Source organism: Tupaia chinensis, unplaced genomic scaffold (assembly GCF_000334495.1).
Source record: "Tupaia chinensis unplaced genomic scaffold, TupChi_1.0 Scaffold000074_1, whole genome shotgun sequence".
Classification (NCBI taxonomy): Eukaryota; Metazoa; Chordata; class Mammalia; order Scandentia; family Tupaiidae; genus Tupaia; species Tupaia belangeri.
This window is the reverse complement of record NW_006159534.1, coordinates 3,693,512-3,713,670: the sequence shown is the minus strand read 5'-3', so window position 1 is coordinate 3,713,670 and position 20,159 is coordinate 3,693,512. Positions and strand designations below refer to the sequence as shown.

General features: G+C 47.8%; 1 protein-coding gene across 1 annotated transcript in view; it reads right to left on the bottom strand.

The window, feature by feature from the left end:
• Nucleotides 1-20,159, bottom strand: part of LOC102488737 (voltage-dependent R-type calcium channel subunit alpha-1E) — a 342,844-nt gene that overhangs the window by 70,423 nt on the left and 252,262 nt on the right. Inside the window, exons 12-23 of the mRNA XM_027767826.1 lie at nucleotides 18,795-19,004; nucleotides 17,939-18,051; nucleotides 15,864-15,976; nucleotides 15,397-15,528; nucleotides 14,855-14,927; nucleotides 13,102-13,219; nucleotides 11,004-11,071; nucleotides 9,479-9,576; nucleotides 5,272-5,328; nucleotides 3,513-4,163; nucleotides 2,807-3,120; nucleotides 553-709 (exon numbers count right to left, since the gene is read on the bottom strand). Coding sequence (XP_027623627.1) covers nucleotides 553-709; nucleotides 2,807-3,120; nucleotides 3,513-4,163; nucleotides 5,272-5,328; nucleotides 9,479-9,576; nucleotides 11,004-11,071; nucleotides 13,102-13,219; nucleotides 14,855-14,927; nucleotides 15,397-15,528; nucleotides 15,864-15,976; nucleotides 17,939-18,051; nucleotides 18,795-19,004 — 2,104 coding nt within the window. The remainder of the gene's footprint in view (nucleotides 1-552; nucleotides 710-2,806; nucleotides 3,121-3,512; nucleotides 4,164-5,271; nucleotides 5,329-9,478; nucleotides 9,577-11,003; nucleotides 11,072-13,101; nucleotides 13,220-14,854; nucleotides 14,928-15,396; nucleotides 15,529-15,863; nucleotides 15,977-17,938; nucleotides 18,052-18,794; nucleotides 19,005-20,159) is intronic.

Sequence of the window (20,159 nt, the reverse complement as noted above, 5' to 3'; positions counted from 1 at the left end):
ATATATCTTGCTTACCTCCACACCAGAGGTAGTGTCTCTCCAAATTCCATCTTTCCTGAATGTAACCTTGTAGACTCGTCTCTGCCAGCCCAACTCCATGCCCTATCCCTGCTCTGAGGAGTGTGCCCAATTGGAACTCCACATGGTGGGCAGGAGGAACAGTACCCAAACCCTAATGAATGATCTGGTCATTTGGACTCCACAGTCTTGGCTCTGTCCACCTCTGGGATATGTAGTGGCATGTCCTTAAGTAAATTTCCTTCCTCTTCCATGCCACCTACTGACCCAAAGAAAGGTCAAGGGTTCCTTTCTCAAGATGTTTTTCCTGCAATCCTGGACTTAAGTTACTACTTAGACTATGGGCATAGAGTTGAGAGGCTGTTTAATTTAATGACCCACCTCATCAAATGGGCTTCATGATGCTCTGATGACTGGCTACAATTCATTGGGAAGGCTCAGGAACATGACTCCTTCTACCCATCACCCTGCCCTGGCTCTGAGCCTAGTTGTTTCCCTGAGTGCCAAAGTAGGAGCAATGGTAGGGTATCTTACGGGTTGGTGGTGCTGAAGATGAACATGGAGCTATGGGGCACCATGGCTTTGCCTGTCTCACGCTTCTCCTTTTTCTTCTTTTTCTCCACTTCCTCCTCATCCTCTTTAATCTCTGCCTCCTTCAAGGGACTGGCTTCTCCATCAGTCTTGTTGCTAACTGCAAAGAAACAGGTTGAAATCTTCAGAAACCCTGTTGCATGGGGAAAATAGTGCCCTTCATTTTCAGCTGGGGATGGCATGGAGAGGATGGGAAAGGGCTGCCAAGATGTACCCAGCAAGGAGCCCAGCAAAGGACTCCAGTGAGCATGTGCTCCATGACACTGAGTATTGCCCTTCCTCACCTCTTATCCTTTCACTCGCCCAAACTGTATATGGGATAGCCTTTGATGTCACATAAATCATATTAATCATGTTTCCCTTTTTATGGCTGAACATTTACGGTTTGCTAAACAGCACGGTTGCTTCTGTTGTGAAGTTTACACAGTTTAGACTATACCTAAACTTTGGATTCTTTGTAATAAATTCACACTGAATTTCAAATCAGTACACTGTGAGTGGCATGTCTGATGGCCAACATACAGATGGGCAAATTGAAGTTCAGGGAATTTAAGTTTCTTTCCTAAGATCACACAGCTAGCAAGGATTCCCAATTCATAATCCTCTGTATTTGAATGAAATCACATGGCAATGAGAGATTTCAAGAAACCATTACTCTGTTTGCAGCTGCCTTTCTGACTGTGCTTTTTCAGCCATAATTAATGTAAATGAGAATGGAGTATTTATGCAAATATGAATGCATGACTGCATTCTGGGGAGGACAAAGGAGCCAGAGGTCCAGGGGAGCTCTTGGGCTGCTACTCCATTCACAGACCCCAGAATCAGGGTTTGGGTTAAGCTGGCAAGAGGCTGAAGCTATTAGAATGGGGAACAGGACCCAGCCAACCTTTCCAAGCTGCACACTGCTGTGTGCCAGGTTCTACCCTGGGATCCTGGGTTAGCAGCAACCTGGCCCTTATCAGAGCCTGCTAAAAGGTAAAGGCATATGAAGCCTCCAGCACCCTTTTCGAAATGTGCTCTCACCTGTGAGACTAGCCTTAGTATGGGAATGAAGGGAGAGCCAAGTTTTCTTAATATTTCTCATACACGAGGGTCTGAATCACTTATCTATTAATATTAGGACATAAAGTCAAACAGACACCAGAATAGGCTTTGAATCTAGGATCCTGAAACATGCCTGCATCAACTCCAGCAAGCTGGGCACGGGCGAGTTCACTTTTAAAAGCAGAACTGGCATTTTGATCATAAAAAGCTGAAGGAGTAGAGGGGGAAAGCAGAAGAAAGAACAAAGACAAGAGAAAACTGTCATGGGAAAGAGGAAGGAATAGAGAGAGCGGGAGAAAACCAAGCATGGGCAGGGCCCTGTGGTGATGATTCAAAGGTTATGAGACAGCCTGTGAAGTTAACGCACACCTCACCAGGGCAGAGATGGGGCATGGGAACCAGGCAGAGATGGGGCGTCTAGTTAATGCAGGGATGAGGTGTGGGGTTATGAGGGTCTAGACAGTTTTGAGGTATGGGGTTGGGACAGGGATGGAGCAGTAAGATAATTGTTTTTTGACTCCATTTTGCCATGTTTTCCATTAAGGTTTTTACATTAACACGTGTTGCCTGAGGGGACCGTGATGCAGAGAAGGTGTGACAAAAGCTTCTGGGAGAAGAGGGGTTAATAAAGTAATAGCATCATAAAGTGGTAGTGTAGGAAAAGGCCGGATCATCTGGTTCAATGCTCTCACTATGGATGGCAAACAGAGGCCTTCGGAGAGGCAGAGGGTTCCCTGAGGCACCCATCGAGAGGTGCTGGGACCAGGAACCCTCCTGCCACCATCCACTCTGGCAGGGGTCCCTGACCTTGCTGGTGGCAGCCACACAGAACATCACTGAATATACACGCTTTGAGTCAAGTGGCTGGCTATGAGGCTGAGTACAAAGCCACACGCGGTCAGTCTGAAGACTCTCACATGGTCACCGGGACCCAAAGCTTCAGGAAATTTGATAGGTAGAACTGAAGATTGAGAAAAGTCTTATTTGGGTGTTGCTAACCAGAAGAAAACTCCTGCTACTTTTTACTTGTTGAAGAACATTATGGCCCTGCAGGTGTGGCTGCCCACGCTGTTTTACTGGATGACTTCAGGGCCCGCAGTTCCCTACGCCAGTGGGACAGGCAGGAGTAAGGGGACAGGGAAAGCATGCTCACTGTGCACCACCGTCGAGTCCACCAAGGGGCCCACGTCAGGGATGGCGACAGCAACGCTGGTGCTCTCGGTGGTGGCCTTGTCTGTGGTGGCCGTGATGCAGGAGAGGTCAGGCTCGCTCTGGCTGATGGCCCGACCCACGTCCAGCGGCACGTCCCCCAGCAGGGCTTGCTCGCTGCTGCCCTCGGGCTCTTGCTCAGTCAGCACTGCATCCTTGCCCACTTCCAGCTCAGGATGGGGAAGGACGAGGGGTGTGTCAGCCTCATCGAGGGCTCCTGCCAGCCCAGAGCCTCGGGGCACCATCAGACTGTTGGTCCTGGAAGAGAGAGGAGGAGAGAGCTGGTGCCCAGAGCTGAGAGCTGTTCCCAGATGGCTGATGTGCTTGGCAAGAAGTAAAGGCGAGGGGAGCCTGAGCTGGTCTGTGGGGGGAGCACGAAGCACACACGGCCTTCCACCCCACCAGCCATGTAGAGAGGAGCTAAGACCCACAGGCTCATTCCTGTCCATCCCCCTATGCCCCACTTCCAACAGGAGATGCCAGGGAAGATCAGACTCTAGTTTACAGGTGGACAGATCCACTGCCTGTTCTATTTATTCCTACTTTATAAAGGGTGTCAGCATCGTCTCCATTTCATGAAAGGGGAAACTGAGGCTCAGTGAGCCTTAGACTGAAGACTCCTAGCAGCAGCCCGTGCTGTGTGCATTTACCTCCTTAAATCCTGGGCTCTTTCTTCTTGGATCGTTGGTTCCTTGCCCCCATGGCTGCCCCTGGGATCATGGTCCTTCTCCCCTTCAGGGAGGACTCCTTCATCCAGACTCCGCTCTTGGCTGGCAGACCTGCTCCGAGAGGCAGAGGCTGACTCCTTGCCTTCTGTCCTGACTCGGCGGTGCCGGCTGCGTCGCTGGCTCTGCCTGTGTCTGGCCCGATCCTCGAAGGTCACCACAGTCTCTCCCCCACCTGCCTCCTGCTGGGTTGGATCGCAGTTCCCATGACAGGGACGGGCCAGCCACGGTGGCTCCCGTTTGCCCAGGGCCAAGGGGCTCCTCTGATTGTCCAGGACACTGGACAGGTCCCCGCTGTCCCCCTTGAGGGATCCCCCACGGCTGATGCGCTCCTCCTCACACTTCTCCAGGCCCAGGCCCAGAGCCAGGCCTTCAATGGGCCTGGGTCTCCGGTAGAGGCTGGGGTGGGCATTGAGCGGGTTGAGAGGACTCAGGGGATTGAGCGGGTTGAGGGGGTTCATTGGTGGGGCCTCCTCCTTGTTGAGGGCCTCCTGGCTGGACATCTGCATGTGCCTCCTCAGCTGGCTGGTCCTCTGCTCCCACACTGACATGTGGTGCCGCCGCCGCCGCTCCCGCCTGGCAAAGGGGAAAGGGCAAGGGCCACACTCAGACCCTGGGCGCTGCGGGCCAGAAAGGGCAGCCTCAGGGACTGCAGGCAATGGGAGACACACAGTGGAGGGACAACGGGGCAGCCCAGCCCAGGACCTGCAGATAGGGAGCACAGATGCAGGGGCGGGCCGGGCCTCCCAGTCCAGCAGGGGGTGCTCCCCTCTGATTCCTGCTTTGTAGTAGCTGAGGGGCTGGGGTGGGACTGAGCTCCTCATCCCCAGGGTCAGTGAGGCTCACCAGGTTTTCATTTCCCTGCTCTCTTTGGCATTAGGGCATCAGCTTGTACCTACTCTGTGCCCACCAAGGGCCTCTGATTCAGGGCCAGAGACATTTCCTCTTTCTCACTTCTGTCCCTGTCTTTTCCTTCTCAGATTACAGCCTAGGGCAGCCAGGGCTGAGAAGGACATGGTCAGATATCATCAAAGGATGAGGACATGGGCAAGTGGACCTGTTATGAAGTCTTAGCACCACCCTCAAAATGTAAGAGTGCCAGGGGGTCTCTCCCACGGCAGCTAATAAAAACCACAAAGGGCTGCATGTGCAGAGATTCCAACCAGCACGTATTCAAACCACTGCTGAGCCTATCAGCTTGGGGGCCTGGATGAGCTCCTGTGGCAGCAGGAACACACATAGGGAACAGCGCATGGGGAGGAGAGGTAGTCACCTACTCCTTCCCCAACCTGGGCCTGTAGGTGCGCACCTCCAAACTGTTACGGGGACACTCACATGTATTCACACTCGCCCTCACTGAGGCACACACAGAGCTGTACGCAACTGCCTGTGTGGAAGGTACACTCACCAACACTGATTACCAACGCCAACACATGCCTGCTCACAGGCCAAACACAGCGAACAGCACACGAGTTCACATACCTTAGACACACTGACATAAGCACACATCGAAAGGTGCAGAGGGGCACGTCCACAGTTCCCGTGCACGGAACACACACGCACACCCCAAGACACACACTGACATGCACGCCCAGTGCCACCTTGTCCATGGCAAGGACAAAGACACATGGTCCCCACACCTACACATAACCACTCACAAACACGCAAACCGGTACACACATACAGGTGGCTGCTGCGTGGCTCCCACATCGACATGTGGTGTCTTCTCCTTCTGTCTCTTCTGGGAAAGAAAAACGAACAGGTTCAGTTCACCCCAACCTCTGGAGACCTCAAGCCCCACAGCTACCTGGAGATTTTCAGGAGGAGGCTCAGAGTCCTCTGCATGTCCACATGTCCTCCATGTGCCTGGCCCTCTGCAGACTACCAACCTCCAATTCCTTGATGGAGTGACTTTTGACTCCATGCTATGTACATTTGGTTTTACAACACACACGCAGACACAAAGGCTACCCCATTTCACATAACATACAGCTCCAGATGGCCAACGTCACGGCCACAGGCACTCACACTTCACCAAAGCATCCTCAAAGGCCTGTTGTGGAGGTCTTGCAACCTTGCCGAGGAGCTGTATTTCCCCTCCCAGTTGACTCCAGGACTGCACAGCACAGCACATTCGCATGGTGCGACTACCCAACTCACACTCCAGGCAGATCCTGACTTGATGTCTCAAAAAAGGCAGGGGAACAAGTGCTCTGCCATTCCCTCCATAAGCTACCATGCAGTCCATGGCCGGAGGCCAGTCCACCACCCTGAGGCCACCGTCTACACGCTCCAGCATGTGAGGAGTGCGACACACTGGCCCAGGTCAAAGGTCTTAAAAGTTCTGTCTCTTCACTTGGGTAAAGCACAGCATGACCTTAGCCTTGTACAGAGAAAACTCATTTACACACACACACACACACACACACACACACACACAGTGCCCTTTCAAACACAAGGTCAAGGAAGGTCAGAGTGATAGGATGTAGACAGTTCCTGAAAAAGTGGATAGGACACCCAGTTAAATGAGCCTGTCAGTATAGTGTCAGTCAATTCAGGTCCCAGACAACACATCTGGGCCTGCTCCAGTTCCTGAGTTGAAAGACCCAATCAGATCCAATGATTGGGCCCTTCCTGAACCCGGAAGGCTGGCAATGATGCTCCTACCAATGAAGAAAATGCCAGGCAAACTGACACTGTTCAGCTGCCACATCCCTGAGGTCCACAGTGGAGGCTAGTTGCAGGGTGGTGCCTGAGGAGCACAGGCTGCTGGTCTGGGTGTCCAAAGGAGGCGCAATGTGTGTTGGGGGTGGCTGCACACAGTGCCCACTGATGTAGATCCTCATACAGCTCTCTGACCATACACCTCTCAGCATTGACATCCCGCCATGCAATGAAGCCCAGGTAGGGCCGAGGGCAGGGTGGTGTGGAGACACAGAAGCATCCACTCTGGACTGGCAGCACGCACACCAGCTGGGAAAGCACGTTTCACCATGTACTTGCAAGTTCTCAAGTATTCCAACACCAGCCATCCAGAAGCATGTGTGTGTAAGTGTAAGCACATGAATGATTCTCTGCTTTTGCACATATGAACATGGTATATACACATACCTGTGCACACACACACACACACACACACACACACACACACACAGGCAAAAGAGAAATGAACCTCTGAATCCCATATGAATCAGACACATACTTTAAACTTCCCTTCACCTTTCTACTCATCTATTTAAGATCTAAATTTACATTCATATCAAAAACTACACAGAGAAAAATCCACGTATCTCCACCTGCTGCCAGGGTGACATCCCACAATAGCCTTATGGAATAGGGAAGCAGGGGGTAATCTTCCCATTTCGATGAAGGGGATGCAGAGGCTCTAAGATCTTGAGTGACTCTCCAAGGTCCCAGATTTTAGCACCAAGACTGTGACTAGTGCCAGGCACTTTGGTTTCTACCAAAGCTCTTTTGTGTTTCTCCATGGACAGCCACACGTGCTCTTAGTTCCACTGAAGCCCGGCTAGCGGTCTTGCCTGCCCTCTGGAGTGGGGCACACACACTAAGGTCACACCTGCCGGCTTGCGGCCCGTATCCAGCAGCCTGGGCCTCTGCTGGTCTCGGATATCTGACACCTTATTCCACATTGTGACACTCTTGATACATGCTGCTCGATTCCCACAGCCTGTGCCTACCCACATTTCATTCATTCATTCATTCTATAAATAGTGAGTTTCTACTCTGGGCCAAGCATCGTCCCAACTCACATCTTTCCAAACCCACTTTTCCCCCTAGGCTTCCTCATCTCAGTAAATAGAACTGCCCACTCCTAAGTGTCGGGCAGCCCTATCCATCGTGTCTGTGGATACCTGTGCGCATGTGTTTTTAACTAAACATTAGGAGTTCAGGGAAGGTGGAGTAGAAACCACTTAAGACCCAGAGAATATACTAGAGAAAAAGGAGTTGTTTGGTGTCTCCCCAAGAATCTTCAACAAATTTGGGGAGGAACTTTTTTTTATCTCATTCATAGGAGAAAGGCCAGAGGTCAGGACTTCAGTTTTAGAAGGTGAAAGCAGGATGATGGCTATGCAGGGCAGGGAGACCCCCCACATATAACTCTGGAATGCCCCTAGCAAGGGGAGGCAGAGGTCACGTGGGAGCCCTTTACAGGAACTCTGGGCAACCAAAGGCTCTTGTCTTTCCAGCCTTAAGCCATAGGTAACAAGGATATAGTTCTACTTCTTGGGGGTCCCAGACCCTCCCCATCAACAGCCCAGGGCAACTTGCACGGTCCTTACTGAGACCTGAAACAACAACAGGAATCTCATAGTTCTAGTTATTTTTTCATTTCTGCTCCAACACCCCTCTCTCTCTCTCAGCAGGCAGTGACAGCCCCATGCAGGGCCCAAGAAAACTACCCCTCATTTTACCATCCACCGCAGGCCCAGGCTAGATCCCTAAGGATTTTGTATGCACTATTCCACTTTATCAGCTCCTAGTCTCTCTGAATCCAGTTCCACTGGGTTCTGTTCCCATGTGGCCCTGACACTTCTTGAAACATCACTAAGAACTCTGCTTTTAATATCCAGGGGTTCCTTTTCTGTCATCATCAATGCTCGTTCAGCAGCACATAGCGCCAGTACCCACTCTTCCTTCCTCCACCTCCCTCTGTAGGTTCCCCAGACACTGTGCTTCCCTGTTCTTTTTCCTGCCTCCTGGAAACACCCCGTCCATCTCCTTTGCTGGCGTCTCCTCGGTCAGACCTTCAGCACAGAAGCACTCTTGGCCTCCGCCCTCACCTCCTCTCTTCTTCAGCCCCACTCTTCCTGGTCATCTCACCCACACTGGTGGCTCAAATGCCATCTAATGCAAATGACTTCTCCCCTAAGTGTTCGTTTTAACCCTCAGTTCTCTTCTAAGTTCTAGACTCACATAATCAACATCCCAGTCAACACTCACATCTTAGCACTATCTCAAATTTAACATGGCCAAAATGAACTTGGAATTTCTGCCCTTTGTCATGGTATCAGTAAATGCCACTATCCTCTTTCCAGTTTCTTAGGCCTCAAAACCTTACAACCTGGGAGTGCTTCTTGTTTCTCTCTCTCTCTCTCTCTCTCTCTCTTTTTTTTTTCATTTCAACCCTAACTGTAGTTAATCCACTTGCTTTTTCTATTGTCTCTCCCTTCAAAATATAGATAGAATGGAATGACTTCTTCATTACCATCCTCTTGGTCTAAACCATCATCATCTTTCCCCTACTTTACTACAAAAGCCAGCTTCCCATCTCCAGGCCTTTACTCTTGGCCCCTACAGTTCATTCGCCACACTTCTAATATGGTACACCGCATCCTATCCATCCCCTCACTTTGAGTCCTTACAAGATCACATTAGAATAAAAGTTGATGTGCTCCACCGGGTCCCTGAGGACCTCTGAGCTGGCCCATGCCCCGCCTCTGGCTTGTCATCCTCTGCTACCCTCATTCATATCAGCCACACTGGATCTTGATGGGGAACCCTTCACCTTCACAATACCACATGAACACCTTCCACACATTAGTCTCTGCTTAATTGTCACCTCTTCAGGGAGCGCCTCCTGCACTGCCCTACGGTTCCCCTGGCCCCAGCTCCTGGCCTTCTCTGTCTTATGACTCTGCTTTTATTTACCTCACAGCACTTACCACTATTGGAAACCATTTGTGTTTCTACCATCTATCTTGCCCACTGAAGTAAGAGCCCCATGAGAGCAGGGACCTGTCTTACTCTCTGTTGATGTCTCAGGGACAGTTCCTGACATGGACAGGTGCACGCCTGTAATCAACAGTTCTGTGAGCTGAACTGGCTGTTAGCACAGGAGTCCAGGGTCAGTAAAAGGGTGGCCAACTCACTCGATAGAAGGCATGTTGGGTGCGGACATCGGGCTGACCTCCTTGGCCTTCTGTAGTGCATGTTTCTGGTTGAAGGCTTCCTCTTCCTCTTGCTCATCCTAGATACAAAGCAGACATGGCTGTGACTAGGGTCCCCATAAGAGACAGAGGTTTCCTTTGGATTTCCCCCAAAAGAGTTCTGCAAACCAGATGCAATGAGACGAGCAGGGGAAGAGGTTAGGCAAGGTAGTATAAGGTAAGGTTGCTCAGAGACTTACAATATTTGTCTCTAAACTGCCCCACAGGCTGTTTGAAAGGGGAGGTCTGCCCCAGCCCTCACCCTCAGCAGAACTGGCCACAAGCTGTGGTAGTCAGCGGCAGGACCCAACACTTCACATGTGCTTCCAGGGCCTGGAGTGATGGAGCAGGGTCCTTTTGCAAAGTGCCAAGGCAGAGCACCCAGCATGGCCTCTTCCCTTCACAGCGAAGTGGCCCCATCCTGTGAGGTTAGCAGAGACCTCATCCCTTCACCACCATTCCTATTAAAATGTGCCCCTTTATGTGGTGCCACTAAAGCAAACCAGTTCAGGTAAATGACTCGAGTTATTAAGGATACACACATCTTTGAGGCAGGCTATGGCTCTCATGCCCATCTCACTTGGTCCTCACAGTAATCCTATGAGACATGCAATCCTCATTCCCATCTTGCACGTGAGGAAACCGATGCCAATGGAGATCGGCACTTTACCCAAAGCTAAAACTGCTGGTAAGTGACAAATGTGAGACTCAAATCCAATGCTTCAGAAACTAAAGCTGGTATTTCCTCTCCTATACCATGCAGATAAGAAGATCTTGAAGTAGAGAAGCACAGGCCATGCATCACAGAGCACAGGGAAGCAGCTCAGAAATGTTTCCCGGATGCTATGCGCCTCTGCTCCAAATCACATTTGTATGGGTAGGAGCAGGGCAGTCCACTACTATTAGTTTTGCCTCTACCTCTGGAGAAATGAATCATAAAAGAAAGGGACAACTCTTTAAGACAAGTAGTATCTGGCCTCTTCCCATCTTCTGGCCTTTACTCCCTTTACTTCCCTTTACTCCCGTCCTCCTTGACACTTCCCTAAAACGATCATAGCCCTGGAAGACCCATAGCCCAGAAACTGTGATGCACTGGTCTATCTCAAAACCAAACCTAGAAAGGTTAAGTCACATGACTGGGATCACACTGCCACAGGTCACAGGAGCAATGCAGGGTTTTGGTATTGTAATGACTCTTCATGACAACTCTGGAAAGGAGCCCTTGAAGGCCCACAGAGATGAAGCTGTTATTTTCTGTATCCCATAAGGTACCCAGGCTAGTTTGAGGTTCATCATATGCAATGAAAGTGGACCAGACTTCTTTCATAGCTGTGTGGCTTTCCAATGAACTAGAAGCTTCCCGAAGAGACCTGTCTAGTGGGCCTGAGTCAGACAACACAGAGTTTTGAGACCATAGGGCACCTGATAGCACTAGATAACCATTGGGTGCCCAGAGAACCATGCTTACCTTGGTCAGCTCCTGAGCATTGGCCAGATTGTCCACAGCGATGGCCAAGAACACATTCAGCAGTGTGTCTGGGGGTGATGAGTTAAGGATGGGAAAGTGAGAAAAGCAAGAGGTTCCAACACATCTGAGAGGACACCTCCATGTCTTTCCTCCCTGGGACACTAGCATTTTTTTGCTACTCACAGAGTCACTTATGCAGGGGCTATGGAAGGAGAAGGAGGATTTGTCTTCCCTCCTTCCACGTATTATCTCTACTCTGAACAAAGAAATAACTGAATCAAGCCATTCATGGGGCCAGATAGGGTAAGAAGGCCTTTAGACAACTATAGCCACTATCTATAGCAATGAAGAAGAACACTGAACAAGATTGTGGGGAGCTCAGTGCAGGAGGCTGGGATTGCATCTCATTTAGACCAATGGTCATATCCTATTCCACTCTTAAAGATAGCCAGCCTGTGGCATAGTGGTTAAAGTGGTGGGATCCCACATTACTGACTACAGTTCAAGTTCTAGACCTGGTGACTTGAGAAACACACTGGACCCATGTATGGGCATGCTCAAAAGCCCAAAAGGAGGGCGAGATGAAGAAGGTATTGTTGTGTGACCATTCTTCATGGGGGCACTTTTTCACTTCCCCTTTATCTTGCTCTGTCTCTCCCTGGTGAGTGCATGAGTCCTGTGGCAAATTAGGGGGGAAAAAAAAAAGAAAAGAAATGAGACTATACAGCCCCTGTCACTGAGCAGCTCTCAGTAATGAGATGCTAACTTCTCTCAGTCTCGTGAGGTTCCATGTTTGTTGGCTTCTTGAAAGTGTCCATGTTTTATTTAACATAATGTCACAGAGAAGACATGATCCAATATGAAATTCACTTGATTCCGTACTCCCAATTTCCCAACTGCCTTGGAGGCCCATGTGTTGTGGAACACAGCACTGGTTCTAGCTCTGACAACCCTGAGTGATGTGAAAATCAAGGTGCCACTGTGACAAATGGGCCTTCCAATGTGTCACTCACTCATCATTTTCTTTTTATGAGTTTCTCATATTTATTTTATAGTCTTCTCTGACCCCTGGAAATCTCCAGGGCATAAAACTTGGGAGCATCTTTACTCTATGAGACTATGGAAAGGGCAAAATTACAAGGGAACTTCAAAATATTTGTGGAAAAAATGGTATTAAAGTGTGAGTTCACTTGAGTGCAAAAACAAAATTGAAATCATGCATCATTTTTTCATATGCACTTTCCATGAACATTTGGACAACCCCTAGAACAGCTGCCCTCTTTTTTTTGTTCTACTATCTACAGTTCAAGTTCAGCTCCATTACCCTTGAATATGAACAGTGGTCTAGAAGTTTGCAGTTACAATGTGCATTTGAATAAATTAATTCACATAGCATTCACAACTAATAGATGTGAAAAATAATAGCATAGAAAGATTAGGAGACTTTCCCAAAACCACACAGCTGATGAGCAGCGTCGGTGCCATTCAAACCTAAACCTTTGTGTTGGAGATCCTGTGATCAGGTATGGGTTTCTGAGTCAGAAGAATTTGATTTTTAGTGTCCTTTTACAATTTAGCAGTTGTTTGACTTAAGTTATGTCTTTTCTGTTTTATATGGTCACAATGAGATAAAATTGTGCTTATTAAGCACTTAATATGAGGTCTCACATGCTTAGTTCTATCAGCATTGATTAGAACACTAATATTTTTGAGATCTCTGTGGTAAGCTCTGTTCTATATTAACATGTAAGTAACTTACTAGTATTACATTCTGTCCATATTTTGGCCTATAGTGACCTCTGTCCTCTATTTTCCCCAGCTCAAACTATCTCCAGCCATTCAAAATGGCAGCCTCTACGTTATTATTTAAGTACACTATAGATTTGGATAATGCTCTATCTCTGTATTCTTTACCCATCTAGTGTATGAGCTCCTTAAGATTGGTATCCTTGCTTCCCTTACTACACCAAGCTGCATCCATAGCCCTCTCCCTGCCCACCCAAGCTCTTCCACCTTTCCCACCACCACCACCACCACCTCCTCAAATGCTGCCCCAGGAGGGCGGGCAGCACAAGAAGGAGCATCTTACAAAGGATACAGTTTCCAAACAAGGTGAGCACGATGAAGTAGATGGCTGACCACATGCCTGAGCTGACCCCACCCTGGGAACGGATGCCATTGTACATCACCTCATTCCAGTCCTCCCCTGTCAGGATCTGTACAAAGCAAACAACAGGCACAACAGAACCTGGGTTGGTAGAGAAAATGGGACCAATGCACACAGCCATGCTGGCAGAGAAAAGGAAGTCATTCCTGTGAATAATCCTAAACAGTCTTTTGATATGGAAGAGAGGTTTTAGAGCTGAAAATGGAAGGAAAACATATCAAAAAGAAAAGTTCCACGCCTCCAACTACAGAGAACCTCTGACCTCAGGTTTGCCAGGTGACTGTGGGAATCACACAGATCAGGTGATCTGGTCATTCATTACCTGACTGTCCCCAAGATACAGTTCTAGAGATGGCAGTGTTATTGCAGCAAATCTAGTGGGCTCCAGTTTAAGGAAACCTGAGTTCTGGTCTAGCCTTCAATTCTGGCTTAATTGTGTTTTTCTTTAGCTCTAAGACTAAGGCACTATTAATTAGTTTTTTCCCATGATTTAAAAAGTTAGATTCTTTTGGGGGACCAGCAGTTAGCGTAATGGCTATGTCGCTGGACTCCCATGTAGTTGACCAAGGTTCGAGTCCCAGACCCGGTGGCTTAAACTCACGCTGGGCACGTGTGTGTGCGTGCCCAAGATCCCAAGAGGAGAATGGAGGAGAAGGGATTGCAGTGTGGCCATCCCCCCTGGGGGGTGATTTCTCGCTTTCTATCTCTCTGTCTCTATCTTTCTGGCAAGCACACGCGCCCCAATAAGAAAAAATCTCTCCAAAAAAAGAAAAAAAAAGTTAGATTCTTTTTTTTCAGGGGGAAGGAGTGAAAAAGATACTTTATCAAATGGATGCATGTGTTAGAATATGACTCTAGATTTTAGACCGTCAAAAAAGTGATTTGTCACTGAATGTCTCAGATTCAATATCTCTTGCAAACTCACAGGTTTTAACCTAAGAGGTATAGGGAGAAGGACCATGAGTTGATTGCAATAGAGCGCTTTTATTACTGCTAAGAACAGAGCCACAAAGGTCCTAGGGGTTGTAACGGTGGCTATGTCGCTGGACTCCCATGTAGTTGACCAAGGTTCGAGTCCCAGACCCGGTGGCTTAAACTCACGCTGGGCACGTGTGTGTGCGTGCCCAAGATCCCAAGAGGAGAATGGAGGAGAAGGGATTGCAGTGTGGCCATCCCCCCTGGGGGGTGATTTCTCGCTTTCTATCTCTCTGTCTCTATCTTTCTGGCAAGCACACGCGCCCCAATAAGAAAAAATCTCTCCAAAAAAAGAAAAAAAAAGTTAGATTCTTTTTTTTCAGGGGGAAGGAGTGAAAAAGATACTTTATCAAATGGATGCATGTGTTAGAATATGACTCTAGATTTTAGACCGTCAAAAAAGTGATTTGTCACTGAATGTCTCAGATTCAATATCTCTTGCAAACTCACAGGTTTTAACCTAAGAGGTATAGGGAGAAGGACCATGAGTTGATTGCAATAGAGCGCTTTTATTACTGCTAAGAACAGAGCCACAAAGGTCCTAGGGGTTGTAACGGTGATGATTACTCAACAAGAAAGACTACTCCATCCCCTGGGAGGAGCCAAGGTGAAAAACCAGCAGTTTCCTAGCACTCTGTCATTATCATCCTGTAGTGGGTAGGCCAGAAAACCCCACATATCATCTCTGGACTGCTGTGTGAGCTCATACCTGGAACACAGTCATGATGGCGGCAGGGAAGGTATCAAAGTTTGCTGAAGGGGTCCCATCATTAAAGTTAAACCTGGAAAGGCAATTCAAAGAGAAGAATGGAATAGGACATATCACGTACCAAGTTTCCCGTCTCAGGATTACAGTTTTCATCACCTCTTTTCTCTGTTCCCCACACTCTCAATTCCCTCTGGTACCCATTCCACATAATTTATGGAGGCATTATCATTGACACATTATCATTGACTACTGCTGACGAATTATGCACTGTGAAGAATGTGGGTACTAAGACAGGGTTTGGGCTGACCATCAGTTCCAGGGCTCCCACCTGTACATTTCAGGGATGACTCCCAAAGGAATGGGGGGCCAGAGTAAGAACTCCATACAGCAAGGAAGGATCCCACGTGTGCACTCAGTGGTTGATTAGGGTCAGGGCAGGTGCAGATAAGATGGTACCATGGAGATCAAATCAACAACCCTGGCACTCACAGGCTTAGCATGGAGTTTTGAGCTTCTTGGATGGAAAGCTCTTTGGCACTTACCTGCCTCCAAACAGCTGCATTCCTAGGAGAGCAAAGACGACAATGAACAGGAAGAGGAGGAAGAGTAAACTGATGATAGACTTCATGGAACTCATCAAGGAGACCACCAAATTCCTCAGGGATGCCCAATACCTGCAAAACCCAGACACCATGCAGTCTTGGACACTGGATACTGTGCCATCCCTAGGCTAGCCCAGAACCAGCCTGGCAGTCTACAAAATTGGCTGCCTTTGTACCCCTGTGGGAGGTGGCAGCCACATGCTGCTCCCCTGGGAACGTGGCACAGGACCTGGTCCACAGGTAACTTTTGGTATGATCTTTGGAGAAGGAGGAGATGCTAAAGAATGGAGAGGGGGTGGGGTAGGGTTTTGCTAGGGAAAAGAGGACATGGAAGGAAATATAATAAGGCAGAGAGAAGGCTCCATTCTTAAATATGGTGTAGAAGAGTTCAAACTCTGATCACTTACTTGGTTATTTTAAATATTCTTAGAAGCCGGAGAGCTCGTAAGACACTGATTCCAAAAGATGTACCAGGTCTGAAGATTGCCCAGACCACTTCAAAGATACTGCCCACTGTGACCTAAAAAGGCAAACCCAGTCTCAGTGAGAGGAAGAGGAGGAAGAAAAAGGGGAGGGAGGACAATCCCGCTATTAATATTTAGCACTCAAGCAGCAGCTCTCACTGAGCTAAGATGAGACTGAAACTTTTTCCTCCTCACCCAGCCCTGCCTCCAACTCAGCTACTGTTTTTATTTGTTTGTTTGATTGTTTAGATTTTTGCTATAGGGCACGTGTGCTCACTGGGGAGACAGAGAGACACAGAGAGAAAGAAAGCAAGAAATCACTCGTCACCCCCCGGGGGATGGCCACACTGCAATCCCTTCTCTTCCATTCTCCTCTCGGGATTTTGGGCATGCACGTGCACACACACACACACACACACACACACACACACACACACGTGTACACACACAGTGTGAGTTTTAAGCCACTAGGTCCGGGACTCGAACTGTGGTCAACTACATGGGAGTCCAGCAATGTAACCATTATGCCATCTGCTGGTCCCTCAGCCACCTGTTTGTGAAGACTGCTGAAACAAAAGGAGACCCTGGCACCTCTCTTGCCTGTTTTCTTCCCCCATCCTAAGTAACCCTCCATGATGCAGCTTGCTTTACTGAGGCCTGTTCCCTGGTATAAACAGTCACCACTTTTGCATAAAATTGACAGCCATACCTATTCTTACATGGGAACACCTTGAATAAAGGAGTGGTACTTAAGCCAAGGAAATTAATTAATACAGACTGCATCCTAATACAGGAATCTAAAAGAGGGTCTTTATCCTCTCATTATCCTAGAATTTCACACTAACAAGAAGGTTCCATCCCATTATGTAAAATATCTTTCAGTTGGCAAGGTTTCACGTCCACAAGGTGATGGTCCTTGTTGACAGAGTCTGAATGCGCTCTACAGAAAGGAGCAATTTTGAATGAACTTTTCAGTTTATTTCTTGTTGTTGTTGTAATCACATATTTATAGAAGGTCTTCTATGTTCTAGACATTTTGCCACGAGAAATAACAAAAATTGATCTTCAGAGCAATACTGAAAAATATGTACATGAGGAGACTAAGGTTAAGACAATCTCACACTAGTTTTTATGCCTGAAAATTGCCAGTACTCAGAACCATATGTTCCAAGGGAAACTATATAAAATGTAGATTGGCAAGTGCTCAAAATCTTTAGCACCTAACCAAAGCTCTGGCAGAAAGAGAAGTGGTTCAGAAACCCAAAGTTTCATGACCTAGTTCTGCAGCTGACTGGGTATGTGAACTTGCACATGATAGCTGTTCACTCGTGTGTAAATAGGAAGTCTAATTACTGATACAAAGGATAGCATACAAGGCTCCAGTAAGCAGCAGGGGCAAAACCAAAAAAGGTATGTGGAAGCACCTTGAAGACTGTTAGCAATAGAGTATCTACAGTTAGTTGTCAGTATTATGTAGAAAGTAAACAACTGGATGAAATGCTTTACGTGGTACTTGCGAATATAAGTGTGTGTGTGTGTGTGTGTGTGTGTGTGTGTGTGTGTGTGTGTTTGTATGAGGAGAAACCTAGATAATTACCCCAATTTTAAACTGAAGTAGAAAAAAACAAATATATAAGCTTCTTATACAACCACCTCTAGAATCACGTCTTTTGTCCTTCTCTCCCAGGCTTCTCCCAAGATAATAAGTGGTTCAAAACTCTGGCTCTGGGTAGCTTTGTAAAAAACTCATTGAGCTATACACTTAAGCATATACTCTATAGTTGATGTGTTATACTTCAATAAAAACATTAAAAATCAAAGGGCTTTATAAAACCCAAACAAACCCTTGCATGGTGAGGATCCACGCACTTCTGAATTCCCTTTAGCTAATCTTATCTATTTCCACTTTATAAACTCTGATTTCAATGCTTCATGCTGACTAATGGAGCAAGCTGCTTATCTAAAACCATGACATATCAACGCGATGCAGAAGGACAGGCAGGCTTTGGAGGACTTACCCCAAAATCAAAGCAGTTGAACGAAGAATGAAAATAAAGGCGAGGCCCCATGCCATACATCTTCAGAGACATCTCCAAAAGGAAAAGTCCCAGAAACAAGAATTCTGCATAGTCTGAAAGTATTAAAGTAGAAGCATTTGTTACACCGATGGTGTGGGCTCCTGTACTCCTCAGCTAGCACACCCACCCGTGGGGAAACCCACACAGCATGTTGCGAGGACATTCAATGACCACGTCACTCGGTGCTGGGCAAAGCCTAGTGATGTCTGTATACTCTCTGACCCAGGTAGAACTGCCAGACACACTCAACATGCCAGCCTTACTCTCTTTCAATAAGTATATTGTCACTGACCTTTAAATGGTAGATGACACCCAAAGGAACATGAAAAGACTTTACTGTACCTCCAACAAGCTGGATTCCTCCCTATATACACCCAACAGGGACAGTCTCCCTGTCCTAACACATCCTCAGTGACAATCTTCTCCAGAACTGACTTATAAGTTCCTTTTTTGGTCTACGTGAGGTATCCACTGTCCTAAGAACTTTCCCCTAGGACTTTAGTGGCTACTGAGCCTCCTACAGAAACTAAGCAAAGGCCTACCTACACATGGTGTCACGGTACTCTTGTTGATTCATCAGGCATGATTTATTTAGCAGATTCAATAATGAATGAAGCAGGGAATAGTCCTGTGATCATCCAGCCCCCTTGAGGACAACTCTGGCCTCCCTCATGGAGGGAAGAGGCAGAACTCTGGGCTGCAGAACCAAGGAGGCCTTCCGTACCATATGTTACAATCACTCACACATGCCAGTCAAGCTGCTCCACCTGAGGGACTCGCAGCCACTGTCACTTACACAGGAGGTGGGTGAGCCACTGGGGCTGGTTGTGATGGACGATGGCCACACAGGCAGTGTTGAGAGCCACGAGGCTCAGCACGATCCAGTAAAACACCTGGGATTTGACCATGTGGCGGATGGAGATGCGCAGAAGTCTTTCCTTGTGCCGGAAGTAGGAAGCCCCGTCTACCTTTGTGCTTTTGATACTTGCTCGGGCAAGAGGTGTACCTAGGCAGGGAAGATGAAAGAACGAAGAGTGAGGCTGAAAAATACCCTGGGATCTCTCTCCATGACCAGGGAGCACTCAAAGGGCAAGGTGGACACCTAGTGTCACAGCCAAGTGGCTGCCACATGGCAGGCCTGGGGAATCCCCACATTATGGAATGAATGGTTTCCATGGGCAGAGATCTGGTTTTTCCTATCTGGGCACTCTCAGTCCTAGGAAATTGAAAGATTCCCAGGCAAGACACCAAGCAAACACTCAGCATCTTGAATTCTAATAGGATCATGTTTATGCTGGCAATAGATTGGTCTTCTCGCTGCCCTTTCCTTTTAAATATGCTTCAGGCACTGAAACCCTTCTGCCACATCCGTGGTATTTCTTCCTCTGGCAGTACAAAGCGGCTATGAGCTTTGCAAGTTATTCTGCTTCTAAGGATGGAGTCTGACTCTCTCCTTTTTCCAGGCAGGAAAATCCTTCCATCAGCCAGAATCCCTACGAGAACCTCAGACTGAACACCAGCCAGGGTCAAAGGCTGTCAGCAGGACAGATGCACATGATGGAAGTAGAAGAGTGCTGTAGAAGTTAAAGTTGAGCAAATGACTCCAGTTTTTCACTTCTGGGTCACTAGAAGTGATAGGTCCTCAGGATCCTTTGACAATACCCCAAAGTGGGTTCGCATTATCACACCCAGGAAAGAGGATAAATCTGCAAATGGCATGTATCTGCCACACTCAAAGAGCCCAATCCCCATGTTTCATATAAGCAGCATCCCCTGATCCATTTCAATTTTTTTAAAGATCTGCTTCTTTCTCTTTTCTACCTTCTTGTTTTTTCTTTTTAAGAGAGAGGCAGGCACCTCCTACAGGGCACCCATGCCAGAATGCACCCTCAGCCTTCACCAGCTAAAAATCAGGAGCATGCACGTGCATGCCCAGTGTGCCCAAGAGGCCTCACGATGCAAACCTGCAACCTCTCCATAAGACCTCAGCCATCGCAAAGCCGTGTGTTGCTGCTATGCCACTGTGGCTAGCCTTTGGTCTTTTTTTTTTTCTCTGTAAGTCATTTTCATTTAGATTCCCATGCCTTTCCTTTCCTTAATTACATTCCTAAATTCTGGATTCTCTGGGTCATTTTCCTCATAGTGGTGCTTCTCAAAGAAC